Genomic DNA, 19888 nt, shown 5'->3' with positions numbered 1-19888 from the left:
GCAGCTGCTCCTGTTGCTGTTCCCACAGAGAGGAGTTCTTTTTGCATGGGGAAGTGGCTGCCAGGGCCAGTGGGCAGCACTGCCAGCACCTGCTGCTGCTTTGATCCCTTGTTTACATCCCAGCTCCTTAGCAAGAGAGAGTTCATGTCCTTTTCCCTCAAACCTGGAAAACAGATACATTTTCTTGGGAAATTTCTTCAGCCCACCCTGCTTGTCTCTTGTCCTCCCTGCAGAAGGAATAGGAATGAATCCTGTAATAGTATGTTTTCCCTACCATAAATTGCTGTTGTTTGAATGCCTTGTCTCTTCTAATCATATTTCTGTATAACATAACATAACAGCATTTCAGTGTTTCCCAGTGGTGCAAATATCTGTGGTTTCATTGCAAATGGTCCAGCTATGGGATGTTTGCTTGGAAAATGCACCTTGACAGTTCAAAACACAGCCAGTCAAGTTGATTTCCAGTTAAGGGGGCAGGGAAAGACATGGAAATCTGTATGCACCCTGAAGACAGCACATGACCTCTGTAACAGAGAATTTTTAATAGTTGAATACACATTAAACATATAAGTTATATGCAGGTAACAAACAGTCACCAAGAGTTGTTCTTGAAATTTGGCTTCATTTCCTTCCTCTAACCCACTGCTCTGTCTGCCAAAAATAAGCCCTTGGTTATCTAACAGCCAGACTGAACGTGGGCAGGGGGAGTGCATTGGAAAAGCTGGTGGCAGGAGATGAATGTCCTCAGCAGGGCTGGGAAATCAGACTGCTAATTTAGGTGCCAAAAATTGATATTATTCCCTAATTTTAGTTCCCCCACTGGCTGACTTCATGCATCAAAAAGGATAAAACAAATAGCAGAGACATTCAGTACAGACATGTTGATGTTTAGGAAATGTGTTCCTGCTCTTAACCTGAGAGGAGGCTCTGGTGTGTGAGAACTGCTCTGTGCTAAATGGTGGCACGTGTAATTAAGTTCTGCTCTAGCAGTAAGGGAGATTAGCACAATTAATATTTGCCTTCTGGTTCTTGAAGAAATGTATTCTAACTTAATTACAGCTACCACACCTTAAATTTGTGGTGCCACCTTTTATTGCCTGTGTAGGTGTAGAACTGAGGTGGATTAGCTGACACACAATATAATGTACAACTCTAGCCTGGGGAGGAAAGGAGGAATGGGCAGGGGAGATGAAACAGTTAAATTGTGCTACAATTGTTCTTTTTCCATAAAATGCATGTTTACAAAACTTTCTTAAGCTTTTTGATTAACTTTATATAATAATTAGTTTTATTTGTTCCTGGGATAGCAGAAGTATCCAGCTCCCCTCAGCCACCTGGTGAGTGCCAGTTTTTTAATAGGATGTTTTCTTTTTCCATGTGTAGCTCACATACTCAGCCATTGTTCAAATTTGTTTCCTGGGTAACCGTGTAAAACTGCCTTTGTATTCATATGACTTTGCAGAGAGGTTTTATTCTCATTTTCATATCTGAAGGGTTATGAGCGGACATACGTGGTTTGATTCTGGTGAAACAATTTACTTCTGTGTCTGTTCTGAGATTGCTATGTTTAAACACCTAAAGATAAGAGGATTTCTTGTGTGTATTTCTCATAATGAACAATATCATTATTCAGCCTCTGGTCCATATTTCAGAATATTTGAGCTGATGTGCAAAAGAGGATAATTAGTAGAAAATCATCCATTACAAACCTGTGAAAGACTAAGATCTGAGTCTGTGTTCAATCAGCTTATCAATCAAAAGTATTTAAAAGTTCTCTGATTATGCTTTTCCTTTTCTAGCTAAAATATTATTACATGATAAATTGTATTCTGCACTCACCATGTCAGTCTCAGCAAAGCATTTGAAGTAAATACCGGCATTGACTGAGTTTTGAAGACAGCTGCTGTGATCATTCCCAAAGTGTGTTCTAACTGAAGTGTGTTGTTTGCAGCCTTGCAGTTCACCCAGATAAAACCTTGGTAGCCACAGGGCAGGTTGGGAAGGATCCCTACATTTGCATCTGGGATTCCTACCGTGTCCAGACCGTGTCTGTCCTGAAGGATGCGCACACGCACGGCGTCGCCTGCCTGGCCTTCGACTCGGACGGCCAGGTCAGTACAGCTCCTCCTCTGGGCTCAGCTCTAGTTCTGCTTCACTGACAGATGCACCTTAAATGTTTGGTGTTTCAGCAGCTGCAGGTCAGTACAGCTCCTCCTCTGGGCCCTGAGCTTGGCTGTAGTTCTGCTTCACTGACAGATGCACCTTAAATGTTTGGTGTTTCAGCAGCTACAGGGCTGCAGTGTTGGAGCTCCTGTTACAATTGAGTTGTGATTGCTGTTCAAGGCCTTGGTTTGTATAATAATTGTAATTGCAATAGGACTGCAAACACAGCTCTTGCACAGGAGGTGTTTTTGGGATGAAATCACAGCCTGGCATCCGAGTGGAGTGGAGGCATCGGGTGTTGGACAGGCATCCAGAGCAGAAATGCCCCTCTGTGGCTTAACTGCAATGGCTTCACCATGTACTTGTCACCTGCTGTCCAAAGAAATCAGTTCCTGGCAAAGCCCTCAGAACCCTGCAGCTTTTCTGGCAGACGAGCTGCACTAATCTCACTGCTGGGAGAGTCTCCTTGGCTGGGGTGCACAGGCAATTTAATTGAATAATGGCATTAGGACACACAGTGTGGCTTTCTACAATGTGATTAGTTGAGATGATATCTTGAAACAAAATTTATAATATAACTAAATGGTGGGCTGTTCCCAGCTAAACACAATGATTTTTTTCTCTTTGGCACTGTTAAAAGCTTTAGGCAAGTAGACCTAAAATTCATTTTTACCTGAAAAATATTTCACAGAGCTTTATAAACAACTATCTGGCTGTGCAATTTTTGTCATTATTGATGACAATTTTGTCCTGATTAGTTTCCTGATGTAATACTTACTAAAGTATTTTTAGGAATGCTTAGATTAGCTGATACCAAAAACCTCAGACAAGAAAGCCCTCAGATCAACAGAACAAAATTTCTGATGGTGTAATATTTTTTAAAGATATTGTTCATTCAGAAATAAATGCTTTTCATTTTTTTCCCCTCATGTTTAACTTCATAAGACTGGTGGTTAAACTTTTTTTTAAAAGATATTTCAGCACCTCATGGGAGTGAAGGCTTATGAGCCTGGGGGGTGTTTGAGGTGGAGGCCTTCCTGAAGGCCCTGATGAGTGCTTGCTGTAATTAAAATGCAAACTCACTGCCAGGTTGACCTTGCAGAACAGCGACAATTCCCTTTCTGGAAGTGCTTGAGAAATTGCAGTTTATTCTGGAAATAAAAATTTGCATTGAACACTTTTCTATCTGGAGAACGACCACTGCTGGAGAACATGAATATGGATAATGCATCTTGGCTTTTTGCTGCTCTTCCTGGCTTTGCAGGAGAGGCTGCTGTGCTGAGCCAGAATTAAAGGGCATGGGAGGAAGGCTGTGAGTATTTGGAGCTCAGAGCTGCTGGCAGTTCTGGTTTGTTTAGTCAGCATTCCCAAGGGAGCTGGTGTCTGTCACAGGGCAAACAGACACTGCTTGCAGCTCCCAGTACAAAGCTTTCCTTCTTTTATATCCAAAGGCTGTTCAAAGCCAGGGAAGATCTGTATTTCAGCCCCAAAACACAAGTAAATGCAGCAATCAGGAATGGTACAGGTGCAATAAGAACTGTGTTCTTCTCACTACTAGTTCTGCCAGCTCTCCACTTCCTCAATAAAAGTAGGCAGAGGCAAAGCCCTGGTGACTGCTGCATTCCCAGAGTGGATGTCCATGGGTTCAGCTCAGCTCTGTGTGTCCTCCTGTGCAAGAGCTGCTCCATGTGCAGGGATCTCAAACCTCACATCTCTGAGCCCAGTTAATTCACTTTTGCTGAACCAGAAACTCTGGGATATCTGTTCCTTTTGGATGAATGAGTGGGGAATTATTCCTCCTGGCCAGACTGGAGATGACCCTGCATGGAGACAGCACAGTTGTTCTGCAGTGCCTCCCTGGCCTCGTGTTCCACAGGGTGGGGAATGCAGATTTGTTATAGTTCCTAATAAATGGAGATCATCAACACCCAGGGGGAGAGCTTGAATGCTTCCTTTGTTTATGTACCTTCAGTACAGTTTTTGGAGACAAATAGAGTTGGAGTGAATTTCCTATTTTGTGTTACCTGTGTTTAATACAGTCCTGACGGGAGCTGAATTTCTTGCAGAAATGTTGCTATTTAAAAGTACATATTTTAGTTTGGGCTTTTTCTGTCTGAGCAGGAGCTGCCATTTGGCAGGAGGGAAGCTGCACTTCGTTCAAACGTTTAATGAGGAGCTGTCATTTTGCCTGTAATTAAAAATGTCTTCTCTTCAATCAGGAGTTAACTACAGTTTCTGCTTAAAAGTACTAACATCTCCCCTTCATAGAATTACCTACAAAGCAGGTGCCTCATCCTGAACTATTTTATCAATGCCTCACAGCTCAGTTTCTGCTCTGAGTTATTTCAGATTAACCCTTTTTTATATGCTTTCTAAAAATATTTTTTTATGGAGTGGGAATGGCCCTGCCATAATCCATATGCACCTAATGAAAAAATTAAAAATGCAGCACTAGGCTTCTTTAGCCAGATCTTCCAAATCTGTGTAGCTTTAAAAATAATTGTTTAATTATGTGCCTAAACCACTTGGCAGATATTTTCTTCTGGTAGTTCTGGGAATTCTCTGAATAGAACTCTGTCATATTCCCTTCCAGAAGGAGAAATAAAAGTTTGTTTCAACCAAAAAGGAAATTCAGCACTTATCACTTTTCTGCTGGCAGGAGACTTCCCTCAGCAGGCCAAGGTTAAAAGAAAATATAAAGTACTGCTTAGTTTCCCATAGTGCTTTCCCTGCTGATACCAAAGTCAGCTAAGGAATAAACTTTCTAACACAATTTGAAGTTTTAGAAGGCAGCCATTCCTTACTCCAGTGCTGGACACACTTGAAGTGGTTTTTTTTCTCTAATCAAATGTATGTTGTGAAACTCTACAACAGGTCATTTATTCCCTCCTGAGCAGACATATTACAGTAAATTTCCCAGCTAATACATAAACACCACTTTCCCTAAAGCTGATTTCTGTACCTCTTCCCCTTGCTGGAACTCCTTTTGTGGTCCTCGAGGGTTGTCTAGAGGGGTCTCTGGGGGCTGTTCTTCCTGAGAGCCCTCAATATGACCTGCCTTGACCTTCTCAGGCCATGCACTGGTGTTTCTTGATACAGAACTGCCCCAAGCCACCCTCAGGTTCCTCAGTGTCTGTTTATCCACTGGTTCCAGCCACCTTGAATATCCTGTGTGTCTTTTATATTATTTTATCTAATTTGCTAGTTAGTAGCTGTGCTCTATTTTGCAGTCTCGAGGGAACTGAACATTTCTATTCTCCATGTTGTCTGTCAAGTCCCCCTTTTCTTGAGACTCTCTTTTTTAGACAAGTCTCAGTGCTTCATTTTCCAGTACAGAGTGTTACAACTGTAACATTGAATTAAATTGCTTTCTAAAATCAAGGGAGTATAATTGCAGTTTTTCCTGCACTCCCTGGATGGAAAAAGCTCTCTTGGCCCTAACTCTTCTTTGTGGTTGTTCCCAAAGTACCCTGAGGGGAGGCATTTAGGAAGCCATGGATAGGCATTGTCTGCACATAGGAAATAGGTGCCATTCCCAGTACTAAGGTCTGATTTCCTATTTCCCACTGTTGGGCTGCTGATGGATGCAGGGCTCCTGTGTGAGATTCTTCTGTGTCCTCAGTGCCACTGGGCCAGAGGAGTTTCTCAGTGGCCCTGCAGCTGGGAGTGCTGTAACACTGACACTGCCCAGCTCCTGAGTTCTGTTGACATTTTGGGTAATGTTAAATAAGCACAGAAATCCTTTCACATTGTGACTTCCTGCAAAAACCATAATTTTATTTCTTTGTTCCACCATACAAACTTCTTTAACTCTCCCTTCACAGCTCCATTGTGAGTTAGAGCCTATTGAAGAGTTGTTCTGCCCTCCCTGTGGGGTGAACCCTCCAAAGGAACCTTGTTCCTCCCAACAATATCTGAGCACATATCCAGATTGCCCTGTGAAAACCTTGTGTTCCTCTAGGAACATTTAAATTCTCTGTATTTTTATTTCTATGGAAGGAGGCTGGACTCGGAGGAACTTGTGGTATAAGTCTGTAAATGGTGGTGATGGTGAGGGGTGTTGAGTTAGGTTTTTGGAGGGTTTTTGTTTTGTTATTTTCATTAATACCGCATTGCTTGGTGCATTTTCTGGTGGGACAGTGGTGGAGTTCTGCGTTATTCACTTGGCAGGTTTTGCATCAGAGTAATGCCTGTGGTCATCTCTCATTAAACCAAAGTCCCAAAACATTGATTTCATTCCTCTAAATCAAGAAGCTGTAACTGTTGGGACAGTGAGGGGTGTGTGAACCTACTGCAGTTAATGCAGAGGCTGTCCAGGGCTCTCGCAGGAAGACAGACATGCACTTGGTATTTACACTCAGGAATGGGATGAGAAGGCCCTGAGTACCTGCTCCCTGAATTATTGCTGCAGAATGAAAACTGGAGCCTTCTGTTCCTCTATGAGCAGTTATTTCCTCTCTCTGTTGTTCAGTTGTTGAGAGCTTTATTGCATTTAATATTTTTCCTAATACAGCATTTTAGAGGAGCCTGTGGTAATTATACTTGTTTCCTTTGCTGGCTCAGTCCTTTTGTGTTATCACAGATAGTTCCAAATTTTAAACAATTTACTTACTCAAAATTTGAGCCAATTTTTTTATGGAATGCATGTAAAGTGGACAAAATTAGGACAGTCACTGGAGGGAAAAGACCTACAACTTCCACAGTAATGGCTGATCTTCTGGGCATGTCACAGATGGATGCACTCTACTTTTTCCCTGCCAGAATGCCACCTCCATTTTAGTCTGTTCTTTTTATTTCTTCCATTATTGAAATGGGAAAATTATTAAAATTAAGTTCTTTTAATTGATGACCAATAAAACTTTAATTGAGCTTGGTTATTATTTCATTGTTTTAGTTATTTTAACTGGTGACGTGATACACTAAGCAATAAAAAAGGCGATTATTAAAAGCACATCCAGTTCTGGCTCTAAAGCTCAACAAAATGAGCATAATGAACAAAGCAGTAGTTGGAACTAGTGAAAGCCTTTATTTCCCTTTCACTTTTATTATCACATTAATAAATCAAAATGCTAAAGAGGTGTGCACCTGAAACAAGCACCACAGATGTTTCAGGGTAAGAATTGCACATGGAACACTGGGAGCCTGAAATCAATAACCTGACCTTTCAGAGAAGATGAGACATTTCAGTGCTCTCTCCAGTGAGTAAATGTTGAGTGTGAATCTCTCTGCTTTTGCAATGTGGTTCAAACCCAGGTCGCATGTGGGAAAATCCATTTGTGCACATAATCCTGGGAGCTACAGCAAAGTGATTTGGGCTTGATTTCCTGTTAACTGGATTGTGTTGTTTCTCCTCAGCGTTTGGCTTCCGTGGGGCTGGATGCCAAAAACACGGTGTGTATTTGGGACTGGAAGAGAGGAAAGCTCCTGGCAACAGCTACAGGCCACTCTGACAGGGTAATGTATGGAAGCATTCCTGGATTCTCTCTGGGGGCTGCACGGGTGTTTCAAAAGTCATTTTTGTTTCTGTTAGGTTGATGCAAAGGTAATTCTGATCGTTCTACCTGGTTTTTAAAATACTGGACAAGATATTTATTCCTTCTCATTGGCCAGACCTAGCACAAGGCACTGTTAGCAAGCCTAGAGAGGAAATACCTTGTACCTACACACTGAGTAGGATGCTCTGTAGCTCTTCACAGGAGATGTGAAATGGGAGCTCCATGGACAAAGATCATCTTGTCTCTGAGTGAGTCAAAAAGACAGTTTATTCTGAGGGCAAATTTAGTTATATCCCTTTCTGTTTTCTTTAAGACAGTTACCTGTAGAAGAAACTTAATTGAGATAAATATTTCTTTTCTGTTAGCTTCAGCTAAAGGATCATAAGATGAGAACTGATTAGGTATAAGTTTACAATGTTATTCAGCATCAGAAAATGTTTTACCAGGTTTAGTATAAGCAAAATACCTCCCTGACATATAAAAGCACATGGATGCATACATTAAAATAAATTATGGACACATTCTGACAACTTGTATGTTTATTATCATATTGTAACATGTTTTACATCTGTGAAAGTTTTGCTGCTGACCTCAGTAAGTGCAAGATCAGGTTCCAGATTATCAGAATTCTCCAGGACATAGGCTGAAAGTACTAAAATCTTAGTTCCAGTAGGCTTTCCCAACCAGAAAAAGGAGCTTCTGCACAGAAGAGGGAGTGGGAAAGAATGCCTGTGGAAATATTGTTTATTCCTGGAGCTGGAATGGATTGGCAGTGGGGAGACAGGGGTGAAATGTGTTGACAGAACTATGTGAGGAACCCTCTGTGTTTACCTTGATCTTTGATTAGAAAGAGGTTCAAATTTATCTGTATAGTGTTCCTTCATTTTTAGTAATATGTTCCAACAGACATTATGGCTAAGCCCTGGTAAAAGCAAGCTGAACCTAAATGCCATTACCGTATAGGATAAAATATCAGCTTTTAACGTATTTCTTAACAGATATTTGATATTTCCTGGGATCAATATCAGCCAAACAGAATTGTCAGCTGTGGAGTAAAACACATAAAGGTAAAGAGCTTTCATTGTTTACTTGGAAAAAATACTTGCACAAAAAAAAAAAAATCTGTGTTCTTACCTGATGAAGACTTGAAATAGAGGACAGATTATATTTTTCTTTCTTTATGTGAACATTTTGCAGAGTGTTTTGTTTGAAGCCAGTTCAGACATTCAGCAGTGCCTAAGCTGCAGATTACCTGAACAAGGAAGTGAGGAAGATTCTTTGATGTAATTTTCATCATTATATACTTATAATTTTGGGTCTTCTGCCCACTCCATTCCACCCTCATGGTCTCAGCCTTCAGGGATTTCCCTCATCCAGCATCACAAAGGGTCACTGTGCAGCTGGAGGAGGAACCAAGGTAAAAAGTGTGAACAGAATGACCTCCTGCACTTGGGCTTCTCATATAACACCTCTGAGAGCTGTGCAGGGCCTGCAGAGACAAAACTCTGGTGCCCCACTATTTGCTCTTCTAAGTCACCCTTTATTATGGAAGTGTTTGAAATAGAAACCTACATATATATTAGGATAAAACATTCTTATGACTTTGGAAAGCTTCGAAACAAATCCTTGTCTGCCAATATCCCTTTCAGGTTTCTATTTTTCTCCTGTCTCCTCACAAACATTCCTAACAGATGGCAATTATTTCACATGACTGGGGTGGGAAGAGCTTTAACTAGAAGTTGAGGAAACCAGTTAATATCTCTAGTTCTGGTTCCTGAGAAGCTCGTGCCCTTAAACCACCACTGCTTCAAACTGTGGGTGGTTTTGGCAGCAGTGATACCATCTGTTGTGTTCTGCAAGCTGTTTTCCAAAACCTGTGTTTGTTTGGCACCTGTCTTCTCTTTAAAATGGCCATAATCACCCTGAACACAGAGAATACCAGGCACTGTAAATACATGGAGATAAAGGAATGCCAAAAAACAGGAAAAAAGCCGCATGGAGGGGAGATTACTCTGTGTTCCCCTCCAGTGGTGCTGCAGCAGCTCCTTGGTACGAGGCTGTGGGAATGTGATAATAACAGCTCTGAAGGAATTGTATCACTGTGGGAATTGGGCTGTTTATTCCTCTAGCAGTCCAGTTCTGCTGGCTCATTTGGCTGAGCAGGGATTAGAAGCTGAGGTAAAGCCCAGGAGCTCAGGAATCTCTCACTGAGCTCAGGATTCTCCCTTCAACCTTCTAACACTGCTGCTTCAGTGTTAGAGAACTCCTTCCTTCTAGCACTCCTTCCTCAGCTGACCAGAAAGGAGGAGAATTTAGAATTTAGGTTTTACTCAAGGAATGAGAGCCCTGGGGACAGCATTCCCTCTGCCTTCTAAACTGGCTGATGTTATGAGGCAAAGGGATTATTTAATTGAATTTACAGAGAAGGAACTGAAATTAAAAAATCTTGATCCAAGGATTTTCTGGAATAAAGAATTTTAGAAAAATACCTATAAATTTGGCTGTAGGCAAATGAAGTGGGAATAGATGGATGTGATGAATCCATGTCAGACACATCACTATTCCTGTCCAGTGTCTGCCAGATGACAGAGCAGGGGTGGCTCCACTGACACACTGTGCTGTGCTGCACCCCAGAGATTTGCTGTTCTGTCCAGAACGTCCTGGTGCTGACAGGACTGGAGATTTCAGCACTTCTCTTGCACATCTCTCATTGATATTCTCTTTATTCTGCCTTCCCCTGAAGGTCTGGTCCTTGAGGGGGAGCTGAGTACGCTAACTGTGGTCTCTGCTTGATAAATGATATTTATTTAAATTCAAAAAAGCACTCTTATTAAAAAACAAATAATCTGATATTTCTAGCTCACCTCCAAAGACAACCTTCTGAGACAAACTTTGTTTTCTTTTGTTTTCTTCACTCTTCTTCTCCTCCCCAGTCAGTCTTAGATTCCTTTTTGCAGAATGTTAATGACTTTGGGGTGGCAGCTGGAAGTCCCCTCTCCACACTTGGGAACTTGTTACTCTGGGAGTCAGGGAGCTGTCTCATGTACAAGTGTTTGCAGTCCCCATGAACAGATGGTTTCTCAGGGTTTCTCAGTAACTGTGACTATATTTGAGGGGCAGAACTTTTTCAGTGCTCTAGGGAAGGACAGAAATGTCTGCTCCAGCACACAGGTTGTGCAAGATAAAGTATTTTATCTCTTCAGTGCTGTAGCTGTGTTTTACAGACAAGAAAAATGCGATTTGCTTGGGTTTAAAAACATGCACTTGTCTGGATGGCATTTCCCAGCAAAACCTGATAAAGGACAGTGAGAATGAGAAGGGGCAGTGAGGCAGCATTGAGCCTCACTCCCTCAAGCAGCTTGATCCTTTGTTTTGGGTTTAGATGTTCTATATTTGCCTGGATCTTTCCTTGGTAAATGGGCAAGCTTTGGAGTAGTGGGTGTTCTGATAGGACAGAAGGAATCTCTTCAGTGCCTGCCCAGACACTGCTCTGTCAGGATGTGTGTCTGAGATCTGCACACTAATGTGAAAAACCAGAAATTCTGCAGAAACTTCTCCTAATCTGCCATTTACGTTTCACAGTTCTGGACACTGTGTGGAAATGCCCTGACAGCAAAGAGAGGAATATTTGGTAAAACAGGAGATCTCCAAACAATCCTGTGTTTAGCCTGTGCTAAAGAAGACATCACCTACTCTGGGGCTTTAAATGGGGACATCTATGTTTGGAAAGGGCTCAACCTGGTGCGCACAATTCAAGGAGCACACAGTGTAAGTGGTGTTTTGTGTCTGTTTGATAAGGAACTCTTAATTGAATTGAAAAACTTCCTGGAGGCTTAGCTACAAAGATTTCCTTCTGTTTCAGGTCAGAAGGATGTCTGAGGCTGTTCAGCAATTAAGAACTTAGATGTAATGTTGTATTTGTTGACATGTTGCCAACAGATGCTGAGCTGATAGTGACAACGCTGCTGTTATTTATAGCCTCCATTAACCAAGTAAACCAAACCTCAAATGAAGTCTGTACACCTAAAGTTTCACAGATTGAGTAGCTTCAGTTATGATCAGTTTACTTTAAAATAGTTGATAAGCAGATTATCTAGGCTTAAATAGAATTTTCCCACTGAAATTCCCAATGCTGGAGACTGACTCCTCAGAAGAGATTCAGTGTGGGGCAAGCCTGTTGAATCTGGGAGTTTGCACTCCAGCCATACTCCAAAGAGTTTACTCCAATTGTCTCTATAACACACACCCACAAACCACTCCCCAGTCTGGAGCTCTCTTAATTACAGAGTGAAGGGTAGATGTGCAGGACTGTGTTAGATTTCTAACCAGTCCAATACAAATTAATTTCTTTCTGGTTTTCAAGTAGGGATTCCTTGTCTTATTTCAAATGTGTTTGAGAACTGCTCCCATTTGGGATATGACTGTGGGTAGTGGCATTCTGATGTGGGATTTTTTGAACAAAAGGAAACAAGACAATTTTCTTTGAAAAGTGGTATGACATCTAACACTTGTTACTATAGTTTTGTTCTAGAAAGAGCACTGCAACAATAATACGTTTTTTCCGATCTCCCAAAATTAGTTATGGTGACAGTTCATCAGGATTCATAGGACCTCTTCAAATGAGATCTAAGGACTGATTATTTACAAAAGTAATCCCTAATCTATGAAAGCAGAGAGACTGGAGTCAATGAGACATTTTACCTGAGGAACTACCATGAAACTGCAACTGCAATAACACAGGAATGTCTGGCAAGCAATAACCCCCTGTAGTATAGTAGCAGAATTCTGTTTGCAGAATTTTAGTTAGATTCATTAAAATTATTAAATACAACCTCTTTATGCATAATGTGATGAATTATGGAGTTTGCCATTGCTAACATGCAATCTCTATGAAATTAATAATTAGAGATATTAATTTATGAAGATGTTGCACAAGGCCGCTTTGAAAATTGAGGTCTCTCTCCATTGTATTTATCTCCATGCAGTTCAACTTATCTCCTAACCAAGGTTTTTCTGATAAAATACTGGCTCAGCAGGCATTCCTTGAACTATTCCGAGGTAGTTCAGCACAGTCATTAATCATGAGGCATTTTCAAAACCAAGGAGAAATTCAAACTGTAATAGAAACTTGTTTTCAACAAAGAGAATGAATTGACAGTCTTTCAGTTCCTGTCAGATCCCAAACGATGTCTGAACTGAATTCATGATGAATGTCTCAGTCACCTCTGCTCCTGTAAGAACATTTGTATTGCTTGTTTGCTTGGATTTGTTTATCACGGGGAACTCTTTACTTTAAGTGCTCCACTAGTTCTTCAATTGTCCTTGTCATAATATTACCAAGCCTAAATGTGAAATTCTGCAGATAGGCTGTGTCACTGCTATTTGCACAAAGGTTTCTACATAAACCACTCGAGTGGAGCACTTGAAATAAAAGCTGTGTTTGCTGGTTTGCTTTCTGGATGGGCAACACTTCTGTGCCCAGGAGTTTCTGGCCTTTAACAAGAGTCTGTTTGAAAACATTTGCTTTGTGTGTTTAAATTGCTTGTAAAGACCTTTAAAACTTGGGCTGCTGTTGGTTGACAGGCAGGAATTTTTAGTATGTATGCTTGTGAAGAAGGCTTTGCCACTGGAGGGAGAGATGGCTGCATTCGGCTGTGGGACACTGAGTTCAAACCAATCACTAAAATTGATCTCAGGGAGACTGAGCAAGGATACAAAGGTAATGAGCTATTCCTTTAATGGTTTTTCACACGTCTGGATAATGGATTGTGACAGCATTTAATGTGAAGCATAGATGTCTCTGCATACTGCTGATTGTTTTACTTAATGACTGTATTTATTTTGGATCTGTGTTCCCTCTCTGACAATTCTGTAACCTGTGGAGTGTTCCATGGTTCATGGTATAATCACAGGGATGAAGTCACTGCTCCCCACCATGCAAATGCAAGAAGACAAGTGAGAGCTAATTAAACACTTTAAGATGGCAGAATGAAGTTAGTCAATCCTAAATTAATTAATTACTTGCAATTCATTTAACTAATTGAGATTTTTAGAACCTGATACTCAGAGATGCTGACCATCTGAACACTCTACTCACGCACTTGGAATGGTAGCACTTGGCAGATTTGTGGGAGAGAATGTTATTAAATTGGTGATAATCACATTTGTTGAATCTAATCCTGCTTCCTGTGAGCTCAGTCATCACTGTATTTTATGATTTGAAGCACTTACAATCTCATGGATCACAATGCATGCTTTATCTAGGGTGTAGTGTTCACTCATGGAATTTAGCCCCCAAAAAGACACCCAAGCAGCAGTCCCTGTGCTCTGCACTCCTGGCTTTATGTAGTTTTTTGCAGCCTCAATCATAATGTCTAGCATGAATTTTTAGAAAACAGTGGCAACAAATAACCAAAAATCAAAGATCTGGGCAAGTGAAAACTGCCTTTGAGGCTACTCCCAACCTCTGGAAGTGGGGTTTCACTTTCAGTTGTCATTGGCACTGATGAATTTAAGCACATCTGAAGCCTCGAGCAGTGGTGGAGCCTTGATGCTTACCTGGGACCTTCTGTCCCTCCCTTCCAGTTTTTGTTCCAAAGCATTTTACAAGGGCGTTGTCTGTCAAACAAACCCTGAGAGCAGATAATCTTTCTTCATGTGCAATGTGTTCACAGAGAGCATTGCCTTTCCCACAGCCAAAGGTGTGTTTGTATTCTAAATCTTAACAATGTCCATTTTCCACCAAATTCCAATCTAAATTCCATTGGTATGTACCAAGATGAATGTCAGAACTTCAGTAATAATTTAGCTAAGTCATAAAATGGCATTAGAAAAATTAAAAGCTGTTGGAAGTGGGCAGGAAAATAAATTAGGATTAATTTAACCTTCTGAGGAGATGAGAATATTTTATTTATGTGACCAATATTTTGCTGCATTATGTATTTAGTTCCAAAAAAATGTCAAAATGATGATGTAGGTGACCTTGATTGCATGACGAATGGATTTTTTTTAATTCATTCACATCTCACAGCATCCAGATCTATTATCCAAACTTTTTTCATGTACTGGAACAGAAAATACAAACCCTGCAAGCAGTTGACCAGAAAATGCTACCAAATTGATCAGCCTGCTGAGAGGGTGTTTTTGAGCTTGTGGTCAGTAAAATTCCAGCTGCAAAGTAGGGATCAGATTTGTGCAATAAGATCAAGTTTTTTTTAAAGTTACACAAAGCAAAATTCTATTGTTTTTTGTCTGGGGAGAAGGGATGTCTTTTTCTATGTTTTTTTTTAATAATCCATTTTGATTAAAGTGGAGAAGTGTGATAAATGGGCACAAACCATTTAAATTCACCATTAAAATTTTATTTGAATGCTCAAAAAAGTAAAGCACTGGAAAAAGGAATAAACCAACTTCAGTCACAGGAACTCCTTGACTAACATAAAATTTAGATCTTTAAATCCTGTAAAATGGAGCTGGTTTTTAAATTCCCAAGGTGTGCAGCAAGCATGTTTTCCCAGGATTGAGCTTTCTCTGTGTGCCAAATGGAGAAAATCTGACAGAACTGCCTTGAGCTTTGAATCAGCTGGGATGTTCTGTGTGACCCCAGTGCCCAAGATGTCAGCTGGGAATGACCTCTGTGTTATAGATAAGAAGCTCGACTAGGCCAATATTCAAGCAGAAATCAATTTATTAATTAATATGGTAAAGTATGAGCAATAAAGCACTGGGTACAGTGGGGGAAGTTTTCCCTCCAACTGCACACTGATAGTTGAGGCTTACAGGTATTTATAGGGGTACTCATAAAGCTTTCTCAGCAGTTTCTATTCCTAATTTTTTACATCACAATCCCATACACTGGTGCGATGAGTATCTCCAGATGGTGGTGATCCAGTTTCCGAAAGAAGGAAGACGAATCCCATCTGGTGCAGTCCAGCTCCCCAGATGTGGCTCCACCTTTTAATTGCAAGGACTATAAATCTCATGACAGTGATGTCCAGCTTCCCTTGGTTGAAACTATAAATCCTTGAGTTGATGTTCATCTTCCTTTCTCAAGCTGCTTTTCTCTGTTTTGTTAGGGCCTGAGATAAGCGTGTTTCCTTTATATATATTCCAAAGCTAGAGTTTCAAGGATACAAGCAATATTCTAAAATTATACTTTAAAAGGTTATTATTACAAAACTCTTTAAGGCTTCACTACAAGCAAAGAGCAACATCCTTAACGCTTTAATTCAAATGCTCCTAAATCAACTAAGGTTAATTGCAAACAAAGGATAGGTTCAAAGGCCTTTTTCCATGCTTTACTTTCCTCAGTTATTATTAGAATTCATCTTTATAACTGTCCCATGATCGGTTTCCACACATATCACAATCACAAATACACACTTTGTATTTCACATCTGGAATTCCAGCAGTGTTGGCTGTGCCCCCCGGCACAGCTGGCACTGAGGGCAGCTCCTGCTGTGCCCCCAGGCCTGTCCATCCGCAGCGTGTGCTGGAAAGCCGACAGGCTCCTGGCAGGGACTCAGGACAGCGAGATCTTCGAGGTGCTGGTGAGGGAGAGGGACAAGCCCATGCTGATCATGCAGGGCCACTGCGAGGGGGAGCTCTGGGCCCTGGCCGTGCACCCCAAGAAGCCTCTGGCAGTCACCGGCAGCGACGATCGCTCCGTGCGGTAAGGCTGCACTCCTTTCTTCATTTCATTGCTGCACATGCACCTGAAGTTGTAATTTTGTATTGGATTGACTTGCTGGCCCCATGCTGACTCTCTTAAGACAACATTCCCCCCCCCCCATATTTTTCTTAGCAACTTTGTTTTTTCTCTTCAATTTTCATATTTGGGTGCCACACATTGCATAAAAATAATCTGAATTTATGTTTAAAATGTACTGCATTTATATCTTCTGCTTGAATTATTGATTTATTCCAGGGGGATCTAAATTGGGAATGGTCACCTCATATTTCTCTTCTGGTGATATCAGGCAACAAGCTTAAAGCCTAAATACTTTTGTCCAGTTGTCCACTCAGCCTTGAGTGTTTAGGAAATCTGATCTAAAACTAATTCAGTTAAAATACCAGAAAATGAGATTAATGAAAATGCACCAACGTCATAAGGAGGAGTGGAGGGGCAGACACTGATGGCTTCTGTGTGTGACCAGTGACAAGACCCAAGGGAACAGCTGGAGTTGAGTCAGGGGAGGTTTAGAATGGATATTAGGGACAGGTTCTTTCCCAGAGGTGGTGGGGCACTGCCCAGGCTCCCCAGGGAATGGTCACAGCCCTGAGGCTGCCAGAGCTCCAGGAACATTTGGACAACACTCCCAGGGATGCACAGGGTGGGATTATTGGGGTGTCTGTGTAGGGCCAGGAGCTGGACTAGTGATCCTTCCAACTCAGGATATTCTGTGATCCTGTGTTTAGTTACTCCACTTGTGTCTTCAGGCTTTGCAGCAGCGTTTTTAAATTTTGTCTGCATATTTGTGGACATTGTCACAAAGTCAAGGATGCTCCTTTTCCAGCTCAGACTCTTCCTGAGCCCACACCTGCAGAGCTGCTGTGTGTTCTCACCTGAGCATGAACTCTGCCCAGTGCAACTGATTATTTACCTATGGTTAAAGAGATAGGGATTTTCCTGAGTGCCAAAAATCCATTTCCTACCATACACCCTGCTTCTGATTATTGCTCCTTCAGATTGCACATTATGATTCACCTCTGCCTTGAGGCTTGCTGCCCAGCTGGGATTTCTTTTTTCTTCCCTTTCAGTCTTTTCACTTGTACTAGTTTCCTATCCCTGCCATCCCTCATCTCATTCTAACCCCAGTTAAAATCCAAATGGGAAACCCACAGGACTGGCAGTTGTTCTCTACAGTTGTGTTTTCTCCCTGTTCCCCACAGAGGATTATTTCTCTCAGTTTGTGCAATGCATGAATGGTCTCCTCTGCTGGGGTTTGCCTGCCCAGTGTTACAGACAGGCACAAATGTCCTGGCAGGGTGCAGGTCAGTTCTGGAGGAAGGGCTGCAGAGCTGGGATTAGCATTGCACTGCCCTCAAGCCAATAAGCCCCACTAAGATGGGATTTCTTGTCTTGAGCTCATCCCTTCGTGGGCAGAGTAATTCAGCTCTGGAGCTGGAGAAGGTGCTGCTGACTCAGAGCCTGACCCAGCTCGTGGCCCTCCAGGGAGCACTGCAGGGTCTGTGTGCACATCAAACCTTGATTTGTGCTGCTCTTATCATTCTTATCTCTGTTGGAGCAGTTCTGATATCCCTGATGCCTTTGGATATCTCAAATGTGCAGGGATTTTACTGCCCGACATCACACATCTTTGAGCTGTTTGAGCACTAGAGAGGGTGGGATTTGAATGCTACTGGGATTTTTTTTAATAGACTGTGGCTTCTTGTGGGGAATTCCAGTGAAATGTATAAATACTTTCATTAAGATAAAAAAGTACACAAAAGTATTTTCCTACAATTTTTCTGTAATATTTAAATTGCATCCACAGGGATGTTTCTGTATTGCCCTTCACTGGGTAAATTTTCTTAGCATTTGATTATCACACTATTTTTCAAAGAGTGGGTATGTAATAGAAATCTAAATTGGTTTCGAAATAAAAGTTTTTAGTGAGTCAGATGGTATTCTTGTGTCTGGGGTATCTGAATGAGAAGGGGATTGACTGTATTTTTCCCTAGTGCAGCTGAGAGAAGTCTCTAGCCAAATATAGGTTTCTAACATTTTAAATTTCCAAAGCAAACCATCTCAACTAGGAAAGCTGCCTCTTCCCTATCTCTTACCACAGGAACAGGGGAAATTGTCATTCTCTGAAGGCATAGAGAATTCTTTATTTCATTTATTAAATAAACTGTCATGTTTTGCAATTAGGCTTCCAGAGTATTGGACTGATTTATGCGGAAGCAACATTTTGGAGCAACAACTGTATCCTAGTGTTTTCTTCAAAATCTTTCCAAAGCCTTCCTAGTTAATTCCTTGTTATGTAGTATATAATTTTCTTTTAATATAATATATATCATAAAATAATAAATCAGCCTTCTGAAACATGGAGTCAAGATTCTCATCTCTTCCCTCATCCTGGGACCCCTGTGAACACCACCACAGTTGGGGGCACTGTTGTCTTAATTTCTCTACCCTGAGAGAGGTCTTTTATGCATTTTTCCCCATTATTTCACTTGTTCTTTAAATTTCTAAGTCTTGCAGCCTACTGAGATCTGATGGGTCAACCTGTAGTGATTTGGGAAACTCCTTCCATTCCTTCAGAAAAATATAGGGGCATTATTTGCCTTTATCTTAGGACATAATTTACTGGTTGATTCTTTTCAATTGCATTGATGTGAATGAGGGAATCAATATGCAGTTTTGCCTCCTAAGCTCGTTCGGAGTTAGGACAAGAAAGTCTTCCCTGTGGTTGGAATGTCGATGTTCCCTGAAAGCAACTTTCTGAGTGTTGCTTTCAGTGAAAATTTCACTCTGAGCTGCATTGATCCTTCCTGTCTACAGAAGCTTCATTTTTATTATTCACTTTGGGGAATTCAGTCAGATAAGTGAAGTTTGGAAATAACACCAAATGATGATGTCATTGAGCTTCACTCTGTTTTCTTCTACCACAGTTGTGTTCAGGTTGAGAGGAGCTCAATCCTTTACACAATATTAACACAAGGGGTGTGTGCAAGTGATTTTCCCAGCTGAGTTAGACCTTTGGGGTTCCTCTTGAAGACACCCAAATCCTGGGCAGTCAGGAAAAGCCCCCTCCTGCTTTCCCTTCCCTTTGGGGCAGGTTGTGGAGCCTTGCTGACCATGCCTTGATCGCTCGCTGCAATATGGAGGAGGCCGTACGGAGCGTGTCCTTCAGTCCTGACGGATCCCAGCTGGCACTTGGGATGAAGGATGGCTCCTTCATTGTCCTCAGAGTCAGGTAAGATGAGAAAACACTGGGTATCTTATCAGAAGAAGAAGAAATAATAATTGCAGGTGCATCCATATCCCTTTTAAGAGGTGGTAGTTTGGCGAAGAGGAGAAAATCTATGGTTTAATAAATTCCAAAATATTGGTTCTTAGGAATAATGATAAAATTTAAGATTTTCAAGTTTGGCTCTTTTCCTGTAGTCTGAAGCTGCTAAAGCTACTGAAGCTCCTAAATACAGGTATTTAGTGAGAAGAAATGTGCAGGTAACAGACAGAACATAGTTTGGAGAGGGATCTTTTTCACTGATGATTTATTTCC

At 41.3% G+C, this 19888-nt stretch overlaps 1 protein-coding gene across 1 annotated transcript in view; it reads left to right on the top strand.

The window, feature by feature from the left end:
- Nucleotides 1-19888, top strand: part of EML6 (EMAP like 6) — an 89237-nt gene that overhangs the window by 23657 nt on the left and 45692 nt on the right. The window contains exons 2-8 of the mRNA XM_031058291.1: nucleotides 1952-2111; nucleotides 7519-7617; nucleotides 8657-8725; nucleotides 11241-11426; nucleotides 13242-13377; nucleotides 16128-16329; nucleotides 19442-19579. Coding sequence (XP_030914151.1) covers nucleotides 13257-13377; nucleotides 16128-16329; nucleotides 19442-19579 — 461 coding nt within the window. The 5' untranslated portion in view covers nucleotides 1952-2111; nucleotides 7519-7617; nucleotides 8657-8725; nucleotides 11241-11426; nucleotides 13242-13256. The remainder of the gene's footprint in view (nucleotides 1-1951; nucleotides 2112-7518; nucleotides 7618-8656; nucleotides 8726-11240; nucleotides 11427-13241; nucleotides 13378-16127; nucleotides 16330-19441; nucleotides 19580-19888) is intronic.

Source organism: Geospiza fortis, unplaced genomic scaffold, assembly GCF_000277835.1.
Source record: "Geospiza fortis unplaced genomic scaffold, GeoFor_1.0 scaffold275, whole genome shotgun sequence".
In the NCBI taxonomy this organism is placed as follows: Eukaryota; Metazoa; Chordata; class Aves; order Passeriformes; family Thraupidae; genus Geospiza; species Geospiza fortis.
Note: the sequence above shows the minus strand (reverse complement) of the source record. Positions and strands in the feature narration are given on the sequence as shown.